This window comes from Prinia subflava, chromosome 1 (assembly GCF_021018805.1).
Source record: "Prinia subflava isolate CZ2003 ecotype Zambia chromosome 1, Cam_Psub_1.2, whole genome shotgun sequence".
NCBI lineage: Eukaryota > Metazoa > Chordata > Aves > Passeriformes > Cisticolidae > Prinia > Prinia subflava.
In genome coordinates this window covers 955617-980082 of record NC_086247.1, presented here as the reverse complement: position 1 = coordinate 980082, position 24466 = coordinate 955617, and the positions used below count along the sequence as shown (strand labels likewise).

At 50.0% G+C, this 24466-nt stretch overlaps 1 protein-coding gene and 6 pseudogenes across 1 annotated transcript; all 7 read right to left on the bottom strand.

Annotated features, from left to right (window-relative positions):
* Positions 1 to 2714: 2714 nt before the first annotated feature.
* On the bottom strand, positions 2715 to 3472 carry LOC134561624 (feather beta keratin-like; annotated as a pseudogene).
* A 3019-nt stretch (positions 3473 to 6491) lies between these two features.
* LOC134561858 (feather beta keratin-like) lies at positions 6492 to 6836 on the bottom strand. The gene has a single exon (XM_063419212.1). It carries the CDS (start codon positions 6822 to 6824, stop codon positions 6492 to 6494), a length of 333 nt encoding a protein of 110 aa, XP_063275282.1. The 5' UTR covers positions 6825 to 6836.
* A 2667-nt stretch (positions 6837 to 9503) lies between these two features.
* Positions 9504 to 10149, bottom strand: LOC134561851 (feather beta keratin-like; annotated as a pseudogene).
* A 2462-nt stretch (positions 10150 to 12611) lies between these two features.
* Positions 12612 to 13283, bottom strand: LOC134561617 (feather beta keratin-like; annotated as a pseudogene).
* Positions 13284 to 15683: 2400 nt separating this feature from the next.
* Positions 15684 to 16838, bottom strand: LOC134561845 (feather beta keratin-like; annotated as a pseudogene).
* A 2769-nt stretch (positions 16839 to 19607) lies between these two features.
* LOC134561838 (feather beta keratin-like) lies at positions 19608 to 20256 on the bottom strand (annotated as a pseudogene).
* Positions 20257 to 22989: 2733 nt separating this feature from the next.
* On the bottom strand, positions 22990 to 23629 carry LOC134561831 (feather beta keratin-like; annotated as a pseudogene).
* Positions 23630 to 24466: the final 837 nt, after the last annotated feature.

Genomic DNA, 24466 nt, shown 5'->3' with positions numbered 1-24466 from the left:
TGTGCTGTACATGAGGAGCTGCCCCTTCCATCACGATCATTCTTCCTTTCAAGTGTGACTATTTGAGAACAAAGTTTGGTGTTGATGGCATGTGTCAAAGGGGACTGAAGAAATACTTAGCAGAGCTGGGGTGTCATCAGAGTGGTCAGCCTGTGGAACTCATGGTTTTGGCTTTGTAGATGTGTTATGAAGTGGGCTCCCAATTTATCCCAGGATTGTGAGGCTGCTCTGGGCTTTGCCTCTGTTTAGTGGTGATTGCCTGGAGTCTCGCATTGCATTGACTCCTTCCTTTCCTTGCCTCCATCTCTCCAAGCCTGTCTGTGTGCCTGGCTTTTCATAGTTGAGATGGGAAAGAAATTCCTGTGATGCAGGGAGGCCTCCCATGCTCACCACAGTCTTGTGGTTCTTCATCCATAGTGCTCATCTTACCTGGGCTCAGGAAAATGACACTGTGGCATCCCAATGCTGGGCTCTTCCACATGGAAAGGGAAACGGGTGAAGGGTAAGGAAAGGAGAACAAGACAAAAGAGGAGCAGGTGAAAGAAGTGGGGATGTTCAATTTCCCAAAAAAGAGGGTTGACCTTTTTACCCTCTGGAGTTCCCAGAATGGAAATCATTCAACATTAGTCTTGTCTCCCTTTGATCCAGCCATGGGAAAAGAGGGAATAGAATCAAGTTGGCCCAGGGAAGTTTTAGTTTGGACTTAGGCAAAATTCATTCATTAAGGTGTTTTCAATCTCTGTCAGTGAATGTCCAGAATGGTGGTGCAGTCAGCATCCCAGGAGAGATTTAGATGTGATAGAGGTATGCTATTTGGGAACAGGCCTAATGGTGGCCCTGGCAATGCTATGGGAAAGGGTTGGACTTTATCTTTTATATTTAGGTCTTTAACAAATGAAACTTTTAAAGCTTGGTGACCTTGGCATTACTTGGTTTACAACAGGACTCTATGCCAAATGTGTTTTTCAGCTGAAGTGACTCCAGGAGTGTGGGTGGCAGCTGTGCAAGGGAGCAGAGGCCAAAGTGGAGTGGCAGCAGGGCAGAATAGAGTCAGGGCTTTGGGTCTCGAGTTGTGTAAAGTGCCAATGGGTGAGGCCACTTCTCATGGAAGATTTCCCTTTAGGAAATGGTGCTTGAGCTCTGTGTCTGCTCTATGCCAGTGACTCAGGCTGGGCATGAGGAGAGAGCTGTGGCTGCTGTGGAACTCCAGCCTCTTGCAAAGCCTTTGAGACCCCTTCCCTTTCCGTGCTCCCAGAGTGTTTGTGTTTCCTCAGAAAGCATTGAGTGTCCTGAGAGTGCCTGAGGAGCTGGACTCAGGGTTTGTTAATCAGTGGCCCAAAGTCCAGTTGAGCATTGTCTCAAGGGATGTATGTCAAGAATTGTACCCATGAGGCCAACCCTGATCAACCTCCTCAACAAATATGTGGGCAGTGGGACTTTTGCCCTCTCAGCAAGTTGGCAGCTGATGGAATGGCTGAGGCACCACTTGGTTGTGCCACCAGTCAGAGGGAGGTGGAGAGTGAGGGTTGAAAGGCATCTCCAGAAGTTCAGGAGGGGAAAATGTGAAGTTGTGCATCTGGGCAGGAACGGCAATTTGCCTCTGGTCATGCAGGTGGCTGAGAGGCTGGGCAGCAGCTTTGCTGAGCAAGACCCTGTGGTGCTGGTTGAGAACAAATGGGCCATAATGTCTCAATCAACCCTTACTTCAAAAGGTGTCACCAGTGTTCCAGATAGAGTTCTGAAAATTCTTGTAAGAAATCCATAGATTTACTGAAACAAGTCCAGTTCAGGGCTGGAAAGATTCTAAATGGCCTTTAGAATCTTTTGGCTTTAGGATCTTTCCGAGAGGAGAGGCTGAGATATCTGGGATTCTGGGGAGATAAACATGGACAGGGATGTTATCAGTGTATGCAAATTCCTGGTGGCAGGGAATGAAGTGAAGGAGCCTGGCTGTTGTCAGCAGTGCACATGTCCAGGACAGGAGTGCAAGGGCAAAAGGGAAACCAAATGGGCAAAGAGAAAAAGAATTTTTCATTGTGAGGGTGGTCAGAGAGGGGAAGAGGTGGTGCAGTGTGTGCTGGGTGATCCAAATCTGAACTGTCCGTGGTGCTGGAAATCCTGCTCTTGCTGACTCTGCTTGAGCAGCAGAGTTGAAGCATTTGCACTCCAGAGTTTGTGCCTAAGTGGATGTGATGTAATTTCCCTCGTTGCTGGAAAGGCTTGGGATTCTTTCTGGGAAGAGATTTTGTCAAGTGTGTTCTGGCATGGAGAGACTTAAGCAGAAGCATTGATGAGCTGGAGAGCATTGGTGTGTCAAAGCCTTTGGGTGGTGGGATGAACTGAAGTGATGGGTTTGGATCATGTTCTGGAAGGTCTCCCCTCAACCAATTTTACTATGCCAGTCTTGGTTGTTCCTAGTGGGGAAATATTTCCCAAGAAATGTGTTGTGTCATTTTTCATCTACTCCAATGGCCAGTTCATTTCTATTGCTGTTGTGGGCGAAGGGGTGAGAGGTTTGGAATTGAAAAAGGAGACATGTGAGGCTTTGATGCAGGAAAAGTTTATTGCTGCAGAAGAACTAAAAGGCAAGCGAGAGCCCATAAAGGGATCCAGGGTGACATGATAGTAGAGCAAACACCAGCTGAGGTACTTTGCTTGCAGGAGCCATTGCCAGAGGTGCAAGGTGCTGGTATCAGGGTTGGAGCTGAGATCCCTTAGCAGATGTAACCTCCCCTTCTGCCATAGCAGCCCAGGCCTCCCAGGCCATAGCCAAGGCCAAAGCCAAATCCACCCGAGATGGGCTGTCCCTGCACACTGAGCTCAGTGCCCACGGCAGCCGAGGAGGTGGATCCGACGGCGGTGTTCTGGGGGAAGGAGGTCATGATGGGTCCTGGCAGGGTCACCAGCACAGGAGAAGGGTTGATGACAACGCTGGAGTCCTGGCACTGCAGGGCACAGGGCTCGTTGCAGCTGTTGGCCAGCGGGGTGGGTCCGCAGGTGGAGCAGAGGTTGTTGCAGGCCATGGGTGTGGTGTGGAGGGTCCTGGAAGAGAGGGGGATGAAACAAAGCAGGGGCATGGGGGGTGCGAGTGGTGGCTGTGAGGGAGATTGTCTAAGCTGTTCTTGGGCTGTGGGGAGGTTTGAGAGCTGCTGAGGCTGGGGCTGAGCGTGCTGCAATAGAGGGACCAGGCGTGCAGGAGCAGGAGGGTCAGGGGCTTTAGACTCACCTGGTTGTCAGCAGGAGGAGAAGGATTCAGGAGAAGTGTGTGAGGGAGAGATGCTCTGGTCCTGTCTTTATACTGGTCCTGGAGGGGCGGGGACAGCCTTGTCCCATGACCATGGGGTATTTTGCGGGTTGCAGCTCTTGCCTGGCAGAGCCTGGTGAGTCATCAGGAGTGGAGTGTTTTCCTTTCCACAACTCTGCAGTGTCATCTCCTTCTCTTGAGTCCATGTCCATCTGACTTTGGCGGCATCTTTCAAGTGAGATTCGGAATTTGGGAGCATTGGCATGGAAAATGTGTGTCAGAGAAACCAGAATATACAACAAAAGCCTCAGAAAACCATGGGTGTGATCAGTGAGGCCTTTTTTGGCACTTGTGTGGTTTAGTCTGTGGGTGTGTTGTGAAGAGAGGCCCCATTCCATCACAGCCATGTCAGGCTGGTCTGGCCTTTGCATCTGTGCTGTGTTTGAGGAGCTGCCCCTTCCCTCAGGATCATCCGTCCTTTAAAGTGTGAATAGTTGAGAACAAAGTGTGGTGTTGATGGCATGTGTCAAAGGGGACTGAAGAAATACTTAGCAGAGCTGGGGTGTCATCAGTGTGGTCAGCCTGTGGAACTCATGGTTTTGCTTTTGTGAGCGTGTTGAGAAGAGGGCTCCCAAATTATCCCAGGATTGTGAGGCTGCTCTGGTCTTTACCTCTGTTTAGTGGTGAGCGACTCGAATCTTCCATTGCATTGACTCCTTCCTCTCCTTGTCTCCATCTCTCCAAGCCTGTCTGTGTGCCTGGCTTTTCATGTTGGAGATGGGAAAGAAATTCCTGTGATGCAGGGAGGCCTCCCGTGCTCACCACAGTCTTGTGTTGCTTCATCCATAGTGCTCATCTTACCTGGGCTCAGGAAAGTCACACGGTGGGATCACATTGTTGGGATCCTCCACATTAAAAGGAAAATGGGTGAAGGATAAGGGGAACAAGAGAAAAGATCATCAGGTGAAGGAAGTGGGGATGTTCAATTTTCTGAAAAACAAGAGGGATGACCTTGCCCTGTGGAGTTCCCAGAATGGAAATCATTAGACATTAATATTTTCTCCCTTTTTACTCAGCCTTAGGAGAAGAGGGAATGGAGTCAAATTGGCCAAGTGAAGTTTGAGTTTGTACTTATGGAAAATTCCTTCATTAAGGTGTTTTCAATCTCTGTCAGTGAATGCCCACGATTGTGCCGCTATGCACCAAAGATTTTGACACATCAAGGCTCTTTGACACACCAGCACATCAATAGTTCTTCTTAAGTCTCTCCATGCCAGCACACACTTGACAATATCTCTTCCCAGATTGAATCTCAAACCTTTCCAGCAATGAGGGAAACTACATCACATCCACTTAGGCACAAACTCTGGATTGGAAAAGCTTCAACTCAGCTGCTCAAGCAGAGTCAACAAGAGCAGTATTTCTAGCACCACGGACAGTTGAGATTTGGGTCTGGGTCATGTCCTGGAAGGTCTCCTCTCAACTGATTTTTCCCATGCCAGTCTTGGTTGTTCCTAGTGGGGAAATATTTCGTAAGAAATGTGTTGTGACATTTTTCATCTACTCCAATGGCCTGTTCATTTTCAGCACTGTGCTTGGTTAGGGTGTGTCTTAGTTTGAAAGACAAGTGTGTTCCTGGGAAAAGCTGGAGCCTACCTTGGAATGGAGAACGTAAACATCCAAGTTATAATTTTTTAAATTAAGGGGCTCTCAGTCTAAGGTTTTGGCGTAGGAATAACAGTTCTTTACTAGCATTGATTTATTAAAATATAGCTATTGATGTAGTATCAATATCCAACTGTGACGGACAAAAAAACTCTCTAACAGTTAAAGTTAGAAATTGTATGTTTATTACGACTCTGGGCAGTGTGTGGGATAGCTCTCCAAAGCACACTGTGAAGATCACAGGTAATAACAAAGCCTTTTATTTACAAAAATGTTGAATACGCAAAATACAAATGCATATTCATATCCCTGTCACTTCCTCTACTCCGCTTCATGTGCTAATTGACACAAAGGCGATTGATCATGCGTAGTTTGTTCCCTGAAATGGGTCGGTGGTCCTTTTGTGAGGAGTAGTCAGCAAAAGGAGGAAGTAAAATGAGTCTTCCTCATTCTAAACTTTCAATCTTTTCAATGCAGATGTGATTAATGAATGGTAGAACTCCCTGTTTCCTGGTTTCCAGGATTATTTCAGTGGGTATCTGAAACAGGAGGTCTTGTATTATATTGATTAGTTTCTCTGTTTGACAAGCAATGAGTTATTAAATCCGGGGTAGCTTATCTTAAATCCAGGGTTTTTTAACCATCCTCTAACTTTTAACTGATTTCAGCAAAGCTTATCTATTTATTTCAGCTAAATCAGCACCATGTATTGTTAACTATAACCTTTGCTTTTCTCAAATCTTCAAAATTAGTGTCTCCGCATGTATAACAAGGCAAACAGAAGAACAGCTACAGCATGAACAACAAAAAAGACTCAGGAACCTCGAGGGGCTTTGCTTCATAAAGCCCAGGGCTGTATGATCTCGGTGCCCCTGGAATACTCTGAGGAGAACTAAGCTGGAAGAGCAGGAATGAGCAGGAATCCTGGGCTGGTGTATGAGATGCGTTGGAAGCTCCATAGTGGTAGCTGGAATGGCAGGAATGAGTAGAAATCTCGGGCTAGTGGGTGAGATGTATCAGAAACTCAGAATTCCTGCGCACATGAGCAGATGGTGGTAGATTTCCTAGGACCAGACTTGGTGGTGACAGTAAGGAACAGCTTGGCTGTCCCCCTTCCGATGCTGAGAGAGAGAGCAGGCAACTTCCCCCAGCCCCGTCATTTTTTTGCCCCCCCAAAACTCACGGTATCTTTCCCCTCTGAGAGAAACTCCCAGAGATAAAAGAAGTATAGCCAGCTGCTACAGCTCCTCTCCTTTGGTCCATTTGTTCTGCTTAAGTACCTATCAGTACCCAGTAGTTACTTTCCTAGTACCTTATCCGAAAAAATTATATAAGTCAAAAAGAAACAAATCTAACCCCCAACAGGGTGTGAAAGCATTGGAATTCAAAAAGACGAGGAGGTGTGTAAGGCTTTGATGCAGAAAAAGTTTATTGATGAACAAGAACCATGAAGAAAGAGGAAGAAGTTGAAAAGAGATGGTGTGAGGACCAAGTCTGGCTAGGATCAGCTGAGGTGCTTTACTTGCAGGAGCTGTTGCCAGAGAGCCCTGGGCCTGTGGTGTCAGGAGTGGTGCTGAGGGCTTTAGCAGGTGTAGCCGCCCCTTCTGCCGTAGCAGCCCAGGCCTCCCAGGCCGTAGCCAAAGCCACGGCCATAGCCAAGGCCGTAGCCAAGGCCAAATCCACCCGAGATGGGCTGTCCCTGGGCATTGAGTTCACTGCCAACAGCAGCCGAGGAGGTGGATCCGACGGCGGTGTTCTGGGGGAAGGACGTCATGATGGGTCCTGGCAGGGTCACCAGCACAGGGGAAGGGTTGATGATGACGCGGGAATCCTGGCATTGCAGGGCACAGGGCTCGTTGCAGCTGTTGGCCAGCGGGGTGGGTCCGCAGGGGGAGCAGAGGTTGTTGCAGGCCATGGGTGTGGTGTGGAGGGTCCTGGAAGAGAGAAAGGTGAGGGGTGCAAGGGGCAGTGTGTCAGGAGGACAAAGGAGGCAAAGGAGTGTTGAGGCTATTCTGGGGCAGCTGGGAGCTTTAAGGGCTGCTGAGACTGGCGCTGAGAGTGCTGGAAGAGAGCAGCTGGGGGGAAAGAGGGAAAAGCAGGGGCTTGAGGCTGACCTGGTTGTCAGCAGGAGGAGAAGGTGTGAGAAGTGTGTGAGGGAGAGAGGCTCTGGGCCGGCTTTTATGCTGGTTTGGAGGGGTGGGACAGCCTTGTCCCATGGCCTTGAGGCGTTTTGTGGGCTGCAGCTCTCAGCTGGCACAGCCTTGCCAATCCTGAGGTGAGGAATGTTTTCCTTCCCACACCTCTGCAATGTCGTGTCCTTCTCTTGAGTACGTGTCCATCTGTCATTGGCGGCAGCTTTAATGGGTGAGTTTCAGAGACCAGCGTTTGGTGATGGTGATGTTTTTCAGGAAAGACTGAAGTCACGACCAAAGCTTTGGACAGTGGGGTGTCATCAGTGAGGTCACCCTGTGTGCTGTGGTTTGTTGGTGTTTTGTGAAGTGGTGCCTCATTCCCCCCACAACCATGTGAGGCCAGTCTGGGCTTTGCAGCTCTTTTGGGGGTGAGGGATGTCCCATTACATTTTCTCCCTCTCTACCGTGTTTCCAACTTTCTAAACCTGTCTGTATGCCAGGCCTTATCCACTGGAAATGGGCAAGTTGTCCCATTTAGGTGTTCAGAGATGCTTGGTTCATTGTATCTGGTGAAAGAGAAGGAGAACAAGACATGTGAGTAGCAGTTGAAGGAACAGGAGATATTCAATTTTCAGAAAAAAAGAGTATCCTTGTTACTCTCTAGAGACACCTGAATGGAAATCATAACACCAGTTTTGTCTGGAGCAGCTGGTGCAAGTCATGAGGTGGGAAATGTTTTCCTTCCATCAGCTGTACAACTCCATCTCCTGCCCTTGTGTCCGTGTCCATCTGACCTTGGCAGCAGCTTTTAAGTGAGAGTTGGTGTTTGGGAAGATATGCTTGGAAGATGTGTGTCAGGGAGACCCGAATATCCAATAAAACCTAGGAATAACACGGGTGTCATCAGTGGTGTCCTTCTGTGGCACCTGTGTGGTTTAGTTTGTGGATATGTTGTGAAGAGGGGTCCCCTTCACCCTGCCAGGCTGCTCTGGGCTTTGCTGCTGTGCCGGGCATTAGGAGCTGCCCCTTCCAGTGCATTTACTCCCTCTGACTTTGCTAGTGGCTTTCCAGGGACCTTTTTTCTGCAGACAAGGATGGGAAAATTTTTTTTAATTCCGTAATTATCAAGTCCTGCCAAGAGCAGGTCAGACAAGAAGAGAATGAGAAGTTAGCATTAATTTTGGAGGACAAATCCTAGATTAGTGACTTCTGTGTTACCCACAGAGAAGAACAGCTAACTGGGGATTATAAGAGAGACATGGCTGGTGTTAACCTCCACCTTTTATCAAGGTTTTTTTACCATGTCTCCTAAGGCATCATCCCAGACTATCCCGGAATGGACAGGTTGTGTAAACAGTCAGTGAAGTAGACAGCGTATTGATATATTATATATTGATATAATATGTAATGTTCTGACCAAGATCCAAAGTCCAGGTGAAGTCAAGTCTCAAGGGAAGTAGGTCAAGAGTTATATCCATGGAGCCAACACTGACCAGCATTTTCAATATTCAGGTGGGTTGGTGAGGGCACTTCTGGGCTCTCCAGCAGAGGAATGCCATGGACTTATTGAAACAAAACCAGTACAAGGCCACCAAGATAATTTAAGAGCTCTTTCACTGATGATTGAGATACCTGGGACTCCCAGGAAACAAGGATGGACACAAGAGTGTCATCTGTGTGCAAATCCCTGATGGCAGGGAATGAAGTCGAGGGATCTCAGCAATGCAACTGTGAAGGAAAAGAGTGAAGGGCAGAAGTGAAAACAGATTGAATTTCCTGGGCAAAGCAAGAAAGAACTTTTCATTGGGAGGGTAGTCAGAGAGAGGAAGTGGTGGTGGAGTCTCACTCATCTGCAAGCCAGACCTGAACTGTCCATGGTTCTGGAAATCCTGCTCTTGCTTGAGCAGGAGGGTTTTCCAAGGCTCCTGCCCAAGTGGATGATGTCGTTTTTCTGTTTGCGGTGAAGGTTTGAGGTTCCTGCTGGGAAGAGAATTTTGTCAAGGATATGCTGCCATGGAGTGGCTTTGCCAGAGCCCTGCACAAGAGAGCACTGATGTGTCAAAGCCTTTGGTGTTACCACCAGGTGATGGGCTTGTCTCATGTCTTGGAAAGTCGTTCCCCACCTCCCTCACATCCCTTGCCAGTCTTGGTTGGTACTGGTGGTGACATCTTTGCTGAGAAAGATGTTTTTCCCCTTTCTAATCTACTCCAATGGCCTGTTCATTCCTGGAACTGTGCTGGGTGAGGATGTGAGACCACTGGAATTCAAAAACAAAAGGAGGCATCTCAGGTTTGATGCAACAGAACTTTATTCAGGCAATAAAAGTGAAGAGACAGGAGAAAGAAATTGAAGGGAGCAGGTTGGCAGTGCAAGTAGGGCAACCACGAGCTGAGGTGCTTTGTGCGCCGGAGCTCTTGCCAGAGCCCCCAGCTGGTGGTGTCAGGAGTGGTGCTGAGGGCCCTCAGCAGATGTAGCCGCCCCTTCTGCCGTAGCAGCCCAGGCCTCCCAGGCCGTAGCCAAAGCCACGGCCATAGCCAAGGCCGTAGCCAAATCCACCCGAGATGGGCTGTCCCTGGGCATTGAGTTCACTGCCAACAGCAGCCGAGGAGGTGGATCCGACGGCGGTGTTCTGGGGGAAGGAGGTCATGATGGGTCCTGGCAGGGTCACCAGCACAGGGGAAGGGTTGATGATGACGTGGGAATCCTGGCATTGCAGGGCACAGGGCTCGTTGCAGCTGTTGGCCAGCGGGGTGGGTCCGCAGGGGGAGCAGAGGTTGTTGCAGGCCATGGGTGTGGTGTGGAGAGTCCCTGGAAGAGAGAAGGGTGAGGGGTGCAAGGGGCAGTGTCTAAGGAGAGCAAAGGAGGCAACGGAGTGTGGAGGCTGTTGTGGGGCAGCTGGGAGCTGTAAGGGCTGCAGAGGCTGGGGTTGAGAGTGCTGGAAGAGAGCAGCTGGGGGGAAAGAGGGAGGAGCAGGGGTTTGAGGCTCACCTGGTTGTCAGCAGGAGGAGAAGGTGTGAGGAGAAGTGTGTGAGGCAGAGAGGCTCTGGTCTGGGTTTTATTCTGGTTGTGGAGGGGCGGGACAGACTTGTCCCTTGGCCTTGGGGCATTTTGTGGGCTGCAGCTCTCACCTGGCACAGCCTTGTGAGTCATGAGGTGGGGAGTGTTTTCCTTCCCACAATTTGGCGGTGGGAAGCAAATATGTCCTGCTCTTGAGGCCGTGTTCATCTGACCTTGGCGGCAGCTTTAAAGTGACAGTTTTTATTTTGGAAGGATTTGCATTTAAGATGCGTGTCAGAGAATGCAGAATAGACAAAAATAGCTTAGAGGTGTCATCAGAGTCCCCACCCTCTTGCTCTTGTGTGGTTTGGTTTTGGGGTGTGTTGTGTAAAGGGGCCCCATTCCATTACAGCCCTGTCAGGATTGTCTCGTCTTTGCAGCTGTGCCATGTGTGAGGAGCTGACCCTTCCATCATGGCCATTCCTCTTCACATCACCACCGGGTCACCAGACCTGTCTTTCAGACTCTCCTTTTCCATTGGTTCTTCTCCTTCAACAATGGTTCTTCTGTGGTGTGATGCATGCTAGAAGCAGCTGCTGAGGGACCTGGAGAACAACATTTTGAGCAGTGATTTTATGAATTGTGGATTTTTAGAAGCAGCTAAAGGAGAGATCGTCTCCCATTCTGCAGCTGTCTGAAAAGGCTTTTTCTCCAGGACTTTTGTTGCTCTTTTCTCCCTTTTAGCAAGTGATGGGGCAAGTAGAAATGGCCTCAGGTTACTAAACCTTGAGTTGACATGGTCATGGGCAGCCTTGTTGAGCTGTCTCTCCTTGAGCAGGTAAGGTTGAACTCCATGATCTCCTACACAAACAGAGAGTGATGGGACAAGGGGAAATGTCTTCCCACTGGCAGAGAGTAGGGTTAGATGGAATATTGGGAAGGAATTCTTCCCTGTGTGGGTGATGAGGCCCTGGCACAGGTTGCCCAGAGAAGCTGTGACTGCCCCAACCCTGGTAATGATCATGGCCAGGTTGGCCAGGGCTTTGAGCAACCTGGGATGGTAGAAGGTGTCTTTGTCCACTGCAGGGGTTTGGAAAAAGGATCTACAAACTCCTTTCCAAGAAAAAACATTCCACAATAAGTCTTTGGTCAACTCAAAGAGGTTCCTTGAGCACTAATGATTCTCCTTGGTCTGATTCTGCTTCCTGGGATGGGCACAGCGTGCTGCTGAGGGAGAAAGCTCCTCATCAGGGAGCAAAATTCCATCCCTCATAATCCAGTGAGGACGGTCATTTACAGACTTGTGTGGCACTGAATGGATCCACCTAAGGGCTCTGAGGGAGCTGGTGAAAGTGATCCCAAACCATTTGCTGTCTTTTGCCAGCAGTCCTGGCTAACTGGGGAGGTCCCAGTTGATGGAGGCTTGAAAATGGGACTCTTCCCTAGAAGAAGGGCCAGAAGAAGGGTCCTGGCATCTCCAGGCCTGTCAGTCTGAACCTGGTGCTGCAGAAGCTGCTGGAGCAGATCATCTTGAGAGTATTTAATGGCCTCTCAAGGACCACCAGGTGCTCAGGCCCAGGCAGCCCGAGTTTAGCAAAGTCAGGTCCTGCCTAACCAACCTCATCACCTCAGGTGTCAATGTGACTTCCTTAGTAAATGAGGAAAAGGCTGTGGATGATTTTTAGCTGGAATTAGTCAAGACTTAAATCTCCAGGCTTGGGGAGGAGTGACAAAGAAGCTGCCCGTGGGTAAAGGATCTGGGGGTGCTGGTTGACAATAGCTGGACATGATCCAATGTGTTCCCAGGTGGCCACAAAAACCAGTGGCATCCTGGCTAGTATTACCTCTGTTGGGGCCAGCAGGACCACGGCAGTGACTGTCCCACTGCATTGGGTACTGGTGAAGCCAGACCCTGAATCTGAGTTCAGTTTTAGGCCCCTCACAGCAAGAAAGACCCTGAGGTGCTTGAGGATGTCCAAAGAAGAACAAGGAAGTTGGTGAAGAATCTACAGAACGATTTCTGTGAGGAGCAGCTGAGGGGAGGGTGGTGGCTTTGTCTGGGGACCAGGTTAGCTTGAACTAATGGAGTTTTCCAGGTTCCTTGTGCACACTGGAATTCCAGTGCTGGGATGTTCAGAGAGTCCTGGTGGGGATGAGTTGGACAATAGTGTGCTGCCATTGGGAGGTTGTGTTGGGGATATGGACACAAGTGCATTGGAGTGTTCAAGGTTTTGGGAAAAAGAAGGACTTGTCCGACATTCTGGAAATGGACGTTGAAAAACATCCAAGGAGAGATCTTGTTGCCCTTTTCCACACACACTGATGGGCTGTTGACCCCTGACTTTGTGCTGGGTGAAGTTGCAAGAGCCATGGTAGAACAAAGGAGTAGACATCTGAGGCTTTATTACAGGACAACTTTATTGGGGCAAAAAAATTACGAGACAGGAGAAAGAAGTAAGAAGGGAGGTGGTGTGAGATGCAATAGGGGGTGACCACCAGCTGAAGTGCCTTGCTTGCAGGAGCTGTTCCCACAGCACAAAACTGGTGCTGTCAGGAGTGGTGCTGAGGGCCCTCAGCAGATGTAGCCACCCCTTCTGCCGTAGCAGCCCAGGCCCCCCAGGCCGTAGCCAAAGCCACGGCCATAGCCAAGGCCGTAGCCAAAGCCACCAAATCCACCCGAGATGGGCTGTCCCTGCACACTGAGCTCAGTGCCCACGGCAGCCGAGGAGGTGGATCCGACGGCGGTGTTCTGGGGGAAGGAGGTCATGATGGGTCCTGGCAGGGTCACCAGCACAGGGGCAGGGTCGATGATGACGCGGGAATCCTGGCATTGCAGGGCACAGGGCTCGTTGCAGCTGTTGGCCAGCGGGGTGGGTCCGCAGGGGGAGCAGAGGTTGTTGCAGGCCATGGGTGTGGTGTGGAGGGTCCTGGAAGAGAGGGGGTGAGGCAGGTTTGTGGGAGTGAGGGGTGCAAGGGGTGGGGTATCAGAAGAGTGAGGGAGTGTGGCATCTGTTGTGGGGCTGTGGGGAGGCGTGAGGGCTGCTGAGGCTGGGGCTGAGCGTGCTGGCAGAGAGGGATCAGGATTGCAGGAACAGGAGGGTCAGGGGCTTGAGACTCACCTGGTTGTCAGCAGGAGCAGGAGGAGAAGGATTCAAGAGAAGTGTGTGAGGGAGAGAGGTTCTGGGCTGGCTTTTATGCTGGTCCTGGAGGGGTGGGACAACCTTGCCCCATGGCCTTGGGGCATTTTGGAGGCAGAAGCTCTTGCCTTGCAAGGCCCAGCCTTGTGAGTCATGAGGTGAGGAGTGTTTTCCTTCCAGCGCCTCTGCAGTGACACGTCCTGCTCCTGAGGACGTGTCCATCTGACCTTGGCAGCAGCTTGAATGAGCTGGTCTTTGGGAGGTTTTGATTGTTTGATGTGTGTCAGGGAGGGCTGAATAAACAATCAGAGCCCAGCAGGGTGTGATGTCATCACTCAGGTCATTTTGTGACATGTGTGCTGTGGTTTGTGGGTGCCTTGTGCAGACTGGGCACATCCCTTTGTTTCTTGAATGAGATCAAGATAGAAAAACTGGAATACCAGGTCCTGGTCAGCATGGATTTGTTTAGTTTTTATGGTTCATTTGGATTTCTGAAAATTACAAGACAATGAACTCTTTCATTTTAACTGTATTTCTTAACAGAAGGCCATGAGCTCTCTTTCATCCATCAGGAAGAGCTCCCAGGCACTGGGACCTTTCCAAGCTATAATGCATTGACCTCCCCAGGACATCAGCAGCTCCCTCAGCATTGCTGGGTGCAACACAAGGACTGATGGACATCCAGTGGCACAGAAGAGGGGCCCAGTCTTCACAAGGCACCCACAAAACAGTGCACATGAGTGCCACAAAATGACCTCACTGATGACACTGCAAATCACTGAAAATTAGAAAAAGCCACCAACAAATGCTGTCCGATCCCTTTTTTAACCACAGCTGGTCTGTGACTTCAATTCCGTTCTTCTGCATTCAAGCTGTAAGATATTGTATCTTATATCCCTTATGTCTTAATACTGTGTTTCCCTTAGCAAAAACCATCAGTAATTACTGCCCGATGGTCAGCATGCTCCTCTTTCCTTCTTTGCTGTGGTATGAGCATTTCTTCATGAAATTCTATGATTCCATGTCCTGCTCTGGAGTCCTTGTCCATCTAACCTTGTCAGCAGCTTTTAAGCACAAGTTGGTATTTGAAAGGGTTTGCATGGAAGCTTGGTGTTAGGCCGGGCCCAATAAACAACCAAGATTTAGGAGGTGTGGCGTCATCAGTGAAATCATGAGTGTGGCACTCGTGTGTTGTGGTTTGTGGGTGTGTTGGGAAGAGGGGTCCTATTCCCTCCCAGCCCTGTCAGGCTGCTCTGGGATTTGCAGATGTGCTGGAGCTGTTGCCCCTTTCCTCACATTTCATCCCTCCCCAACTTGATTCCACGTGGGTTAGCCTAACACTAGACCCGACTTTTCCTGTTCACTGTGCTCTGTGGATATCTTGGTGCCCCTCTTGCTTTGAAGATTTGGATATCCAGGTTGACATAGATCTTTATTGAGGCTGAGGGTGAAGGGTTGATGCCACTTCTGATTGTCTGAATGAGGATTTGGAGGGTTGTTGGCGGGGCTAGCACTGCATGATCCTCAAAAACAATCCACACATTCTGTAATCCTCAAAAACAACCCAGGCAAGTCTGATTTGTGTCTGTGCTCAGCGTGGTGGCCTGAAAAAAGTCTGAAGGGCTGGGTCCAGAGGCCTGTGGCCAGTGTCCCAAAGTCCAGATGGCAGCAAGTGCCCAGTGCTGTAGGCCAAGAGTTGGATCCCTTGGGGCAACCCTGAAAATCTGACTGGTGCTGGACATCTGCTGGAGCTCATCAAGGGCATCTGGCAAGGGCTGATTCTTGGGAGGAGTCATCCTAGATAGGAAGGATTGTATAAGTATCAAATGTAAGAATCGTTTTCTTCTAAGAAATCGTCCTTGTGGTTGTGGGTGAGAAGAAACAGAGCAGGAGGTGCCCCTGTACCATTGTGGGAAAAGGGACCCCAAGTCTTTAGGTCAGGATTCGGAAAAGTGTTGTGATCAGGCAGGGGGAGGTGACTCTTGCTTTCTCCTGAGCAATGATGAGGTCCCATGTGAGGTGTTCTGAGCAGCTCTGGGCTTCCCACAGGTCAGTGAAGGAGATTTAGTGAAAGAAAACCAGTTAAGGGCCAGAAAGATTCTTAAGGGGCTGGAGGATCTTTCCCAGAGGAGAGACTGTGAGACCTGGGACTCCCAGGAGACAAGGCTGGCCAGGGGGGTGTCATCAGTGTGCAAATCCCTGATGGTAGAGAATGAAAGCAAGAGAGCCTGGCTGTTCTCAGAAGTGCACAAGTGCAGGAGAAGAGGGCCAGGGCACAAGTGAAAACAGCTGGCATTCCATGGGCAAGGCAAAGAAACCTTTTCCAGTGTGAGGTTTGTTCCAGAGTAAAAGGTGGGGAGTTTCTGTCCTGGGAGAGCCCAGGTTGGACTGTCCAAGGTCCTGGAAATGTGGCTCCTGCTGACTATGACTGAGCAGAAGAGAATGAAGCAATTGCACTCTGGTGTTCCTGTCTAATTGGATGATGTTGTTCATATTTTGGGGGGAGGGTTAGGGAGTCCTGCTGGGAAGAGAGTTTCTCAAACGTATTCTGGCACAGAAAGACTTGGAGAGAGCCATGAGCAAGAGAGATGAGTTGTGTCCAAGATTTTGGTGTAGTAGATGATGGGCCTGTGTCTCCCCTCAATCCCTGCTTCCCATTCCAGTCTTGATTGTCACAGATCGTGATGTATTTTCTAAGAAAGCTGTTGAGATGTTTTTGCCTTCACACCAACAGTGGGTTTATTCCCGGCACTGGTGTTGGGTGAGAAGGTGAAACCATTGGAATACACAAAGATGAGGACACATGCTAGGCTTTGATGCAAGAAAACTTTATTGAGGCAAGAAAAAAAAAAAATAAAAGGGAGACAGGAGAAAGTATTTGAAAGGATCTGGTGTGAGGTAGAAGTAGGGCAACCATCAGCCAAGGGGCTCTGCTTGAAGGAGGTGTTGGCAGAGCCCTGAGCTGGTGGTGTCAGGGGTGGTTCTGAGATCCCTCAGCAGATGTAGCCGCCCCTTCTGCCGTAGCAGCCCAGGCCTCCCAGGCCGTAGCCAAAGCCACGGCCATAGCCAAGGCCGTAGCCAAAGGCACCAAATCCACCCGAGACGGGCTGTCCCTGCACACTGAGCTCAGTGCCCACAGCAGCCGAGGAGGTGGATCCGACGGCGGTGTTCTGGGGGAAGGAGGTCATGATGGGTCCTGGCAGGGTCACCAGCACAGGGGCAGGGTCGATGATGACGCGGGAATCCTGGCATTGCAGGGCACAGGGCTCGTTGCAGCTGTTGGCCAGCGGGGTGGGTCCGCAGGGGGAGCAGAGGTTGTTGCAGGCCATGGGTGTGGTGTGGAGGGTCCTGGAAGAGAGGGGGGTGAGGCAGGGCTGTGACGGGTTGAGGTGCAAGGGGTAGGGTAGCAGAAGAGTGAGGGATGGTGGAGGCTGTTGTGGGGCTGTGGGGAGGTGTGAGGTCTATTGAGGCTGGGGCTGAGCATGGTGTCAGAGAGGGGCCTGTGGGATTTGAGGGGTCAGGGATTTGAGACTCACCTGGTTGTCGGCAGGATCAGGAGGAGAAGGTGTGAGGAGAAGAGTGTGAGGGAGAGAGGCTCTGGGCCGGCTTTTATGCTGGTCCTGGAGGGGTGGGACAGCCTTAGTCCCATGGCCTTGGGGCATTTTGCAGGCTGAAATTCTTTGCTGGCCCAGCCTGCTGAGTCATGGTTCGGGGAATGTTTTCCTTTCCCACAGCTCTGCAATTCCATATCCTGTTCTTGAGTCCACATCCATCTGGCATTGGCTGCAGCTTTCCGTTGGGAGTTGGTGTTTGGGAGTGTTTCATTATTAAATGTGTGTCAGGAAGGGCTGAATAAACACCCAGAGCCCAGCAGAGTTGCAATGTCATCAGTGAGGTCATTTTGTGGCACTTGTGTGGTTTAGTTTGTGGGTGCCTTTTGAAGACTGGAGCCCTCTTCTGTGCCACTGGATGTCCATCAGTCCTTGTGTTGCACCCAGGAATGCTGAGGGAGCTGCTGATGTCCTGGGGAGGTAACTGCACAAGAGCTTGGAAAGGTCCCAGTGCCTGGGAGTGCCTGAATGGATGAAAGAGAGCTCTTGGCCTTGTCTTGAATGCAATGGAGGGATAATATCTGGAAAAGGAGGGGCTGTTCAGGCTGAACTCGTTCCAACTTTACGGCCCTTTTGGAATTCTCAACTGTACAGGATAACGTACTCTGCCGTTTAAATTTTATTTCTTGACCTCATTAAGAAATTCATTAAACAAACAAGAAATGGGTGTCCGGGCAGGTCTGTGACATCAGTTGTCTTATTCCACATTAAGGTCATATGGTTTTGTAACTTGTATCCTTTATGGCTTAACATCACGTTCCTGTGAGCAAAACCCAATAATTACTAGCTCTGGTCAGCAACATCATCTTTCTTTCCTTGTCATGGCGTAGGTGTTTGTTTTTGGAATTCTGTGATTCCATGTCCTTCTCTCAAGTCTGTGTCCATCTGACCTTGGCGGCAGCTTTTAAATTTAATTATTAGAAGTTAAAAAGTGGTGTTGATGGTGCCTGCCAGATTGGGGAGAAGCTTGGCAGAGGGGTGGGGTCATCACTGATGTCACCCTGTGATTCTGGTGTGCTCTTGTCATTGTATGTTGAAACCAGGGTCCCTACTGACTATATGGAAGCTGGACAGAGCAACGCAGAACATGACCAATATGGTGAAATCATACGTTCTCCTCTTTATTCCCGAAATGGCCAGTTATATACAGTTTCAAATAGTTTGCAGTTGCAAGTGTTTTCTATTTGGTATTCAGTGTGAAAAAGAATGCAAACAATCTCAGTTTAATGTAGCTACCATGATTCTACTCTAACTATCCTAAATAATGCATGCACACACCTCAACCTAAATTCTAACTGCGCCACAGGCTTATCTACTTCTACACAGGCCCAAAACTGAGGCCCAACAGGCCCAAACCTTAGGCCCAGTTTGGGATAGCTCAAGCTTCATTCCGTAATACGTCATCCTATTACAGTATGTGTTGTGAAGTGGGGCCCCATTCCCTCCCAGCCATGTCAGGCTGGTCTGGGCTGTGCAGGTGTTGTGGGGCTGAGGGGCTGCTCCTTCCAGTGCATTCACTCCCTGCCTGCTTTGGCTCCATCTCTCCTGCCCACTCTGTAGTTCAGGCCTCTCTAATGGAGATGGGAAAGCAATTCCTGAGATTTATGAAGGTCACCCAAGCTCCCCAAAGCTCAGTGCTGGTGTAACCACTCATCCCAGCTGGGCCCAGCACGGTCACACTGTGGAGTCACAGTGCTGAGCTCTGACTGACACATGGAAAGGGAAACTGCTGAAGGATAAGGAGAACGAGACAGGTGAGGAGATGTTGAAGGATCCAGCGATGTTCAATTTTTGAAAGTAGAGGATTGACCTTATTGCTCTATGGAATTGTCTTACTAGAAATTGTTTAACACCAGTCTTGTCTCCCTTTCACCAAGCCGTAGAGAAGAGGGAATTGAATAAACTTTCTCTTGCAGAGGTTTAGTTTCCTATTAGGGAGATTTAATCCGTGAAAAATTAAAGGACAACCAGTTCAGGACAACCATGACACAGAAAGGGCTGGAGAATCTGTCAGAGGAGAGGCTGAGAGAGCTGGGAATCCCACTAGATCAGGATGGACAGAGGGGTGTCATCAATGTATGAAAATCCAGGATGGCAGGGAATGAAGTTGAGGGAGTCCATTTATTCACAGTAGTGCAACCCTGCAGGAAAAGAGGGCAAGGACTCAAGTGAAAACAGATGGAATTCCATGGGCAGAGAAGGGAAGGATTTTTCAGTGTAAGGGTGGACAGAGAGGGGAAGAGGTGGTGGAGTCTCTGTCCTGGCAATCCATGATTCTGGACATCCTGCACTTGTTAGTTGTTCTTAAGCAGAGGACATTGAAGCACTTGCACCCCAGAGTTCCTGCCCAAGTGGAAGGTTTTGTGTCTCTGCTGAGAGTGTTCGCAAGTTCTGCTGGCGAGAGAGTTTGTCAAGTGTGTGCTGGCATGGAGACTCTCTACCAGACCTGTGCTCAGGAGACCATTAATGTGTCAAAAGCCTTTTGTGTAGCAGGTGATGGACTTCTGCCATGTTCTGGAAGGTCCTCCCAATCCCTTTAATGGTGGTGGCATATTTGCAAAGAAATGTGTTGTGCCCCTTTTCTGTTTACTCCAATGATCTCTCTGGCAATGTGTGAGGTGAGGATATGAGACCACTGGAATTTACAAAGATGAGGAGACAAGTCAGGCTCTGATGCAACTTTATTGAAGCAAAAGAATTAAAAGGGCGGAGAAAGAAGTTGAAGTCATCCAGTGTGAAGTGCAAGTAGGAAAACCATCAGCCAAGGTGATGGTTGCAGGAGCTGTTGCCAGAAACTCGAGCTGGTGGTGCCAAGAGCACTCAGCAGATGTAGCCGCCCCTTCTGCCGTAGCAGCCCAGGCCTCCCAGGCCGTAGCCAAAGCCACGGCCATAGCCAAGGCCGTAGCCAAAGGCACCAAATCCACCCGAGACGGGCTGTCCCTGCACACTGAGCTCAGTGCCCACGGCAGCCGAGGAGGTGGATCCGACGGCGGTGTTCTGGGGGAAGGAGGTCATGATGGGTCCTGGCAGGGTCACCAGCACAGGGGCAGGGTCGATGATGACGCGGGAATCCTGGCATTGCAGGGCACAGGGCTCGTTGCAGCTGTTGGCCAGCGGGGTGGGTCCGCAGGGGGAGCAGAGGCTGTTGCAGGCCATGGGTGTGGTGTGGAGGGTCCTGGAAGAGAGAGGGGTGAGACAAGGCAGGGTCATGGGGATGCAAGGGGTGATGAAGTGTGGAAGCTGCTGTGGGGATGTGGGAAGGGGTGAGGGCTGCTTAGGCTGGGGCTGAGCGTGCTGGAAGAGGGGTCAGGGGTGCAGAAATAGAAGGGTCAGGGTTTTGAGGCTCACCTGGTTGTTGGCAGGAGTAAGAGGAGAAGACGTGAGAGTGTGTGAGGGAGAGAGGCTCTGGGCCAGCTTTTATTCTGGTCCTGGAGGGGCGGGACATCCTTGTCCCATGGCCTTGGGGCATTCTGCACGCTGCAGGTCTTGCCTGGTGAGTCCTGAGGTGGGGAGTGTTTTTCTTGATGCAATTCCATGTCTTTCTTTTCAGGCTGTGTCCATCTGACCTTGGTGACATCTTTAAAGGAAGAGTTGGTATTTGGGAGGATTTGTTTTTTTAGTGTGTGTCAGGCAGGACTGAATAAACAACCAGAGCTCTGGAGATTTGCAATGCCATCAATGATGTAATTTTGTGGCAACTGGGTGCTGTGGTTTGTGAGTTTCTTTCTGATGACTGGGGCCTTCTTCTGTGCCACTGGCTGTTCATCAGTCCTTGTGTTGCACCCAGGAATGCTGAGGGAGCTGCTGATGTCTCAAGGATGTCACTCTGCAATAACTTGTCAAGGTCCTATTGTCCAGGAGCAGTTTCTGATGGATGAAAGGGAGCTCTTGGCCCTTGTATCTTCAATGGGATGAAGTGACAGCATCTGGAAAATGTGAGGCTTTTCAGGCTGCATTCGTTCCATTTTTATTGTCCATTTGGATCTCTCACCTTTACATGACAATGTCCTCAGCCAATTAAAGTGTGTTTCTTGACCTCATTCAGAAATTAAAAAAAAACAAAAAATACACTTAGCCTGATCCGTTTTCCCCCAGGTTTTTCTGTGACATGACTTCACTTATTCCACATTCAAGACATGAGGTATAACTTGTAAGTCTTTATGTTTTATTCCAGCAACCAAAACCCAATATTTGCTAACTGCTTCTCAGCAAGCTCCTTTTTCCTTCTGTCATGATTTGGGTATTTCTTTATGGAATTCTATGATTCCATGTCCTGCTCTTGACTCCTTTTCCTTCTCGCCTTGGCAGCTGCTTTTAAGTATGGGTGGGTATTTGGGAGGAATTCCATTTGCATGGAAGGTTCATGTCAGGCAGGGCAGAATAAACAACCAAAGCACTGAAGTGGTGCAGTGCCATCAGTGAGGTCACCGCCTGACATTTATGTGCTGTGCTTTGGATGTGTTTTGAAGAGGGGCCCCATTCTCTCCCAGTCCTGTCAGGCTGCTCTGGGATTTGCAGATATGCTGGAGCTGTTGCTGCTTCCCTCACATTTCATCCCTCCCCATATTAATCCCACCTGCCCAAGCTTGACTCAAGACCTGACCTTTTCCTTTGACCACTCTCTGTGGTCTCCTCTTCCTTTGAAGTTTTGATATCTGGGGCAATTTGGATTTTTTACATGTGTGCCAAAACACGAGGCCAGTTGTGATTGTCAGAAAGAGGATTTGGAGGCCGCCCAGGATTGTTGATGAGATGAGCATTGCACGATCCTCAAAAACAACCCAGGCAAGTCCGGATTGTTTCAGTGCCCATGCCCAGTGCCAGGTGGACACCTGAGAAAGCTCTGAAGGGCTGGACCGGGAGGCTTGTGGTCAGTGCCCCAAAGTCCAGATGGCAGCAAGTCCCCAGTGCTGTAGGCAGGGATCCTTTGGACCAACACAGAGAACGTGAAAGGTGCTGGACATCTGAAGGGGTTCTGTAAAGGGCAGAAGGGAATTCTGCCAAGTGCTGTTTGTTGGGCAGAGTCATCCTGGGTAGGAAGGAATGCCTGGGTTCCGCTAGGAACAATTGTTTTCTTCTCTGAAAAAGCCTTTGTTTTGTGGCTGTGGTTGAGAAGAAATTGAGCAGGAGGTGTCCCTGTGTGGGAAACAGGACCCAAAGAATCCAGGTTAGGATAGGAAAAAATGTTATGACCAAGCAGGATGAAGTGCCTTTTGCGATTTGCTCAGCACTGATGAGGTGCCAGCTGAGGTGTTGTGGACTCCCCAGTGTGAAAATGAAAAGGATTTTGTGATTCCAGAGCAGCTCAGAACAACAAGACTCCCAAGTAGTTAGAGAATCATTCCTAGAGGATAGGCTGAGACAGGTGGGACTCACAGCGGACAAGGATGGATGAGGGGCTGTCATCAGTGTGTGCAAATTCCTGATGGCAGGGAGGGAAGTGAAGGAGCCTGACTGTTCTCAGCAGTGCTCATGTGCAGGGCGAGTGAGCAAGGGCACAAGTGAAAACCAATGGAGTCCCCTGGGAAAAGAAGAAAAGAATCTCTCATTGGTAAAATGGCAACAGAGTGGAAGAAGTGTTGCAGCATCTGTCCTGAGAGATCGAACACTGAACTGTCCATGGTGCTGGAAATCCTGCTCTTGGTGACTCTGAGCAGGGGAGTTGAAGCACTTGCACTCCAAATTTTCTGCCCAAGTGGTTGATGCGGTTCCTAAATTTGCTTGAAGAGTTCAAGAGACCTGCTGGTGAGAGAGTTTGTCAAGTGTGCATGGAAAGACATTACCAGAGCTGTACCCAGGAGAACATTAATGGGTCCAAGGCTCTGGTGTACCAGAGATGGGTGTGACAGATTCTGGAAGGTGTTCCCTCCTCAGCTTCCTATGCCAGACTCTGTTATTAGTTGTTTTGACATATTTGTGAGGGAAGGTATTGTTGGTGTATTCCATATACCCCAATGTCCTGCTGAGCTGTGGAATGTACTTGGTGATGATGTGAGACCATTGGAATTCAAAAAGAACAGGAGGCATCTCAGGCTTTGATGCAGGAAAACTTTATTGAGGCAAAGGAATGAAGAGAGGAGAAAACAAGTGGAAGGAATCTACTGCAAGGTGCAAGTGTAGCGACCATCAGCTGAGGAGATTGTCTTGCAGGAGTTGTTGTAGTGTCCAAGGCTGGTGGTGTCAAGAGTGATGCTGAGGGCCCTCAGCAGATGTAGCCGCCCCTTCTGCCGTAGCAGCCCAGGCCTCCCAGGCCACAGCCAAACCCACGGCCATAGCCAAGGCCGTAGCCAAAGCCACCGGAGATGGGCTGTCCCTGGGCATTGAGTTCACTGCCAACAGCAGCCGAGGAGGTGGATCCGACGGCGGTGTTCTGGGGGAAGGAGGTCATGATGGGTCCTGGCAGGGTCACCAGCACAGGGGAAGGCTGGATAACAACACGGGAATCCTGGCATTGCAGGGCACAGGGCTCGTTGCAGCTGTTGGCCAGCGGCGTGGGTCCGCAGGGGGAGCAGAGGTTGTTGCAGGCCATGGGTGTGGTGTGGAGGGTCCTGGAAGAGAGGGAGGTGAGGCAGGGCAGGGGTTTGGGGGTTTGAGGTGTGCAGGAGTGTGGCGGCTGTTGTGGGGCTTTGAGGAGGTGTGAAGGCTTTTGAGGCTGGGGCTGAGTGTGCTGGAAGAGAGGGGACAGGGGTTCTGGAGCAGGAGGGTCAGGGGTTTGAGGCTCACCTGGTTTCCAGCAGGAGGAGAAGGATTCAGGAGAAGTGTGTGAGGGAGAGAGGCTCTGGGCCGGCTTTTATGCTGCTCCTGGAGGGGCGGGACAGCCTTTGTCCCTGACCTTGGGACATTCTTTGGGCAGCAGCTCTTGGCTGGCTCAGCCTGGTGATTCATGAGGTGGGGAGTGTTTTCCTTCCCGATGTTCTCCAATTCTGTGTCCTTCCCTTGAGTCCATGTCCATTTGACCTTGGCGGCAGATTTTAATTGGAAGAAATAGAGGCCAATTGATTGGTGCTGGTTTTGTCTTTAATCTAGAGGAGGCAAACAAAGCCTACAGGAATTTGGGTGTTGTGTCACATGTTCAGTTAACCCTCAGCCAATCCTTACGGCCAAACCTGCTTCTCTGCAGCCTGGAATACGGTCGGTGTTCTGGGCTGAAATTTCATAAATGGATCATGACGTGTCCATGTACCCTTGGCTGTGAAAATCTCCAGCGGTTAGCCAGACAAGATTAGGAAAATAAATACAAACAGGCTGCAGGAGTTGACCCTCCTGTTCCACACCACTGTTGGGGCTCCTCAGTGGAACAAGGCCATGGACATGGTTGACCAAGAGCAGTGCAGGGAGACCACGACACTGATGGGACTGGAGTATCCTCAAGATGAGGAGAAGCTGAGAGAGCTGGAATTTCTTTCAGGGAAGAGGAAAGAATGCAAATGGGACGTGTGCCAGTGTGCTGTGGAATGACCTCACTGATGACACCCCAAATCTCTTAAGCTGTGTTTCAATCTTCTACTTGTCATGACACGCACAATCAACAACACCTTGGTGTCTAATCCCTGTAAATTAAACCTACCACCAAGGTCAGATGGAGATGGCCTCGGGGCACAATTCCACAGAGGAACAAGTGCTTCATGACAGAGAAGGAAAGAGGAGCTCACTGGCTGTCCGTTAGTAATTACTGGGTT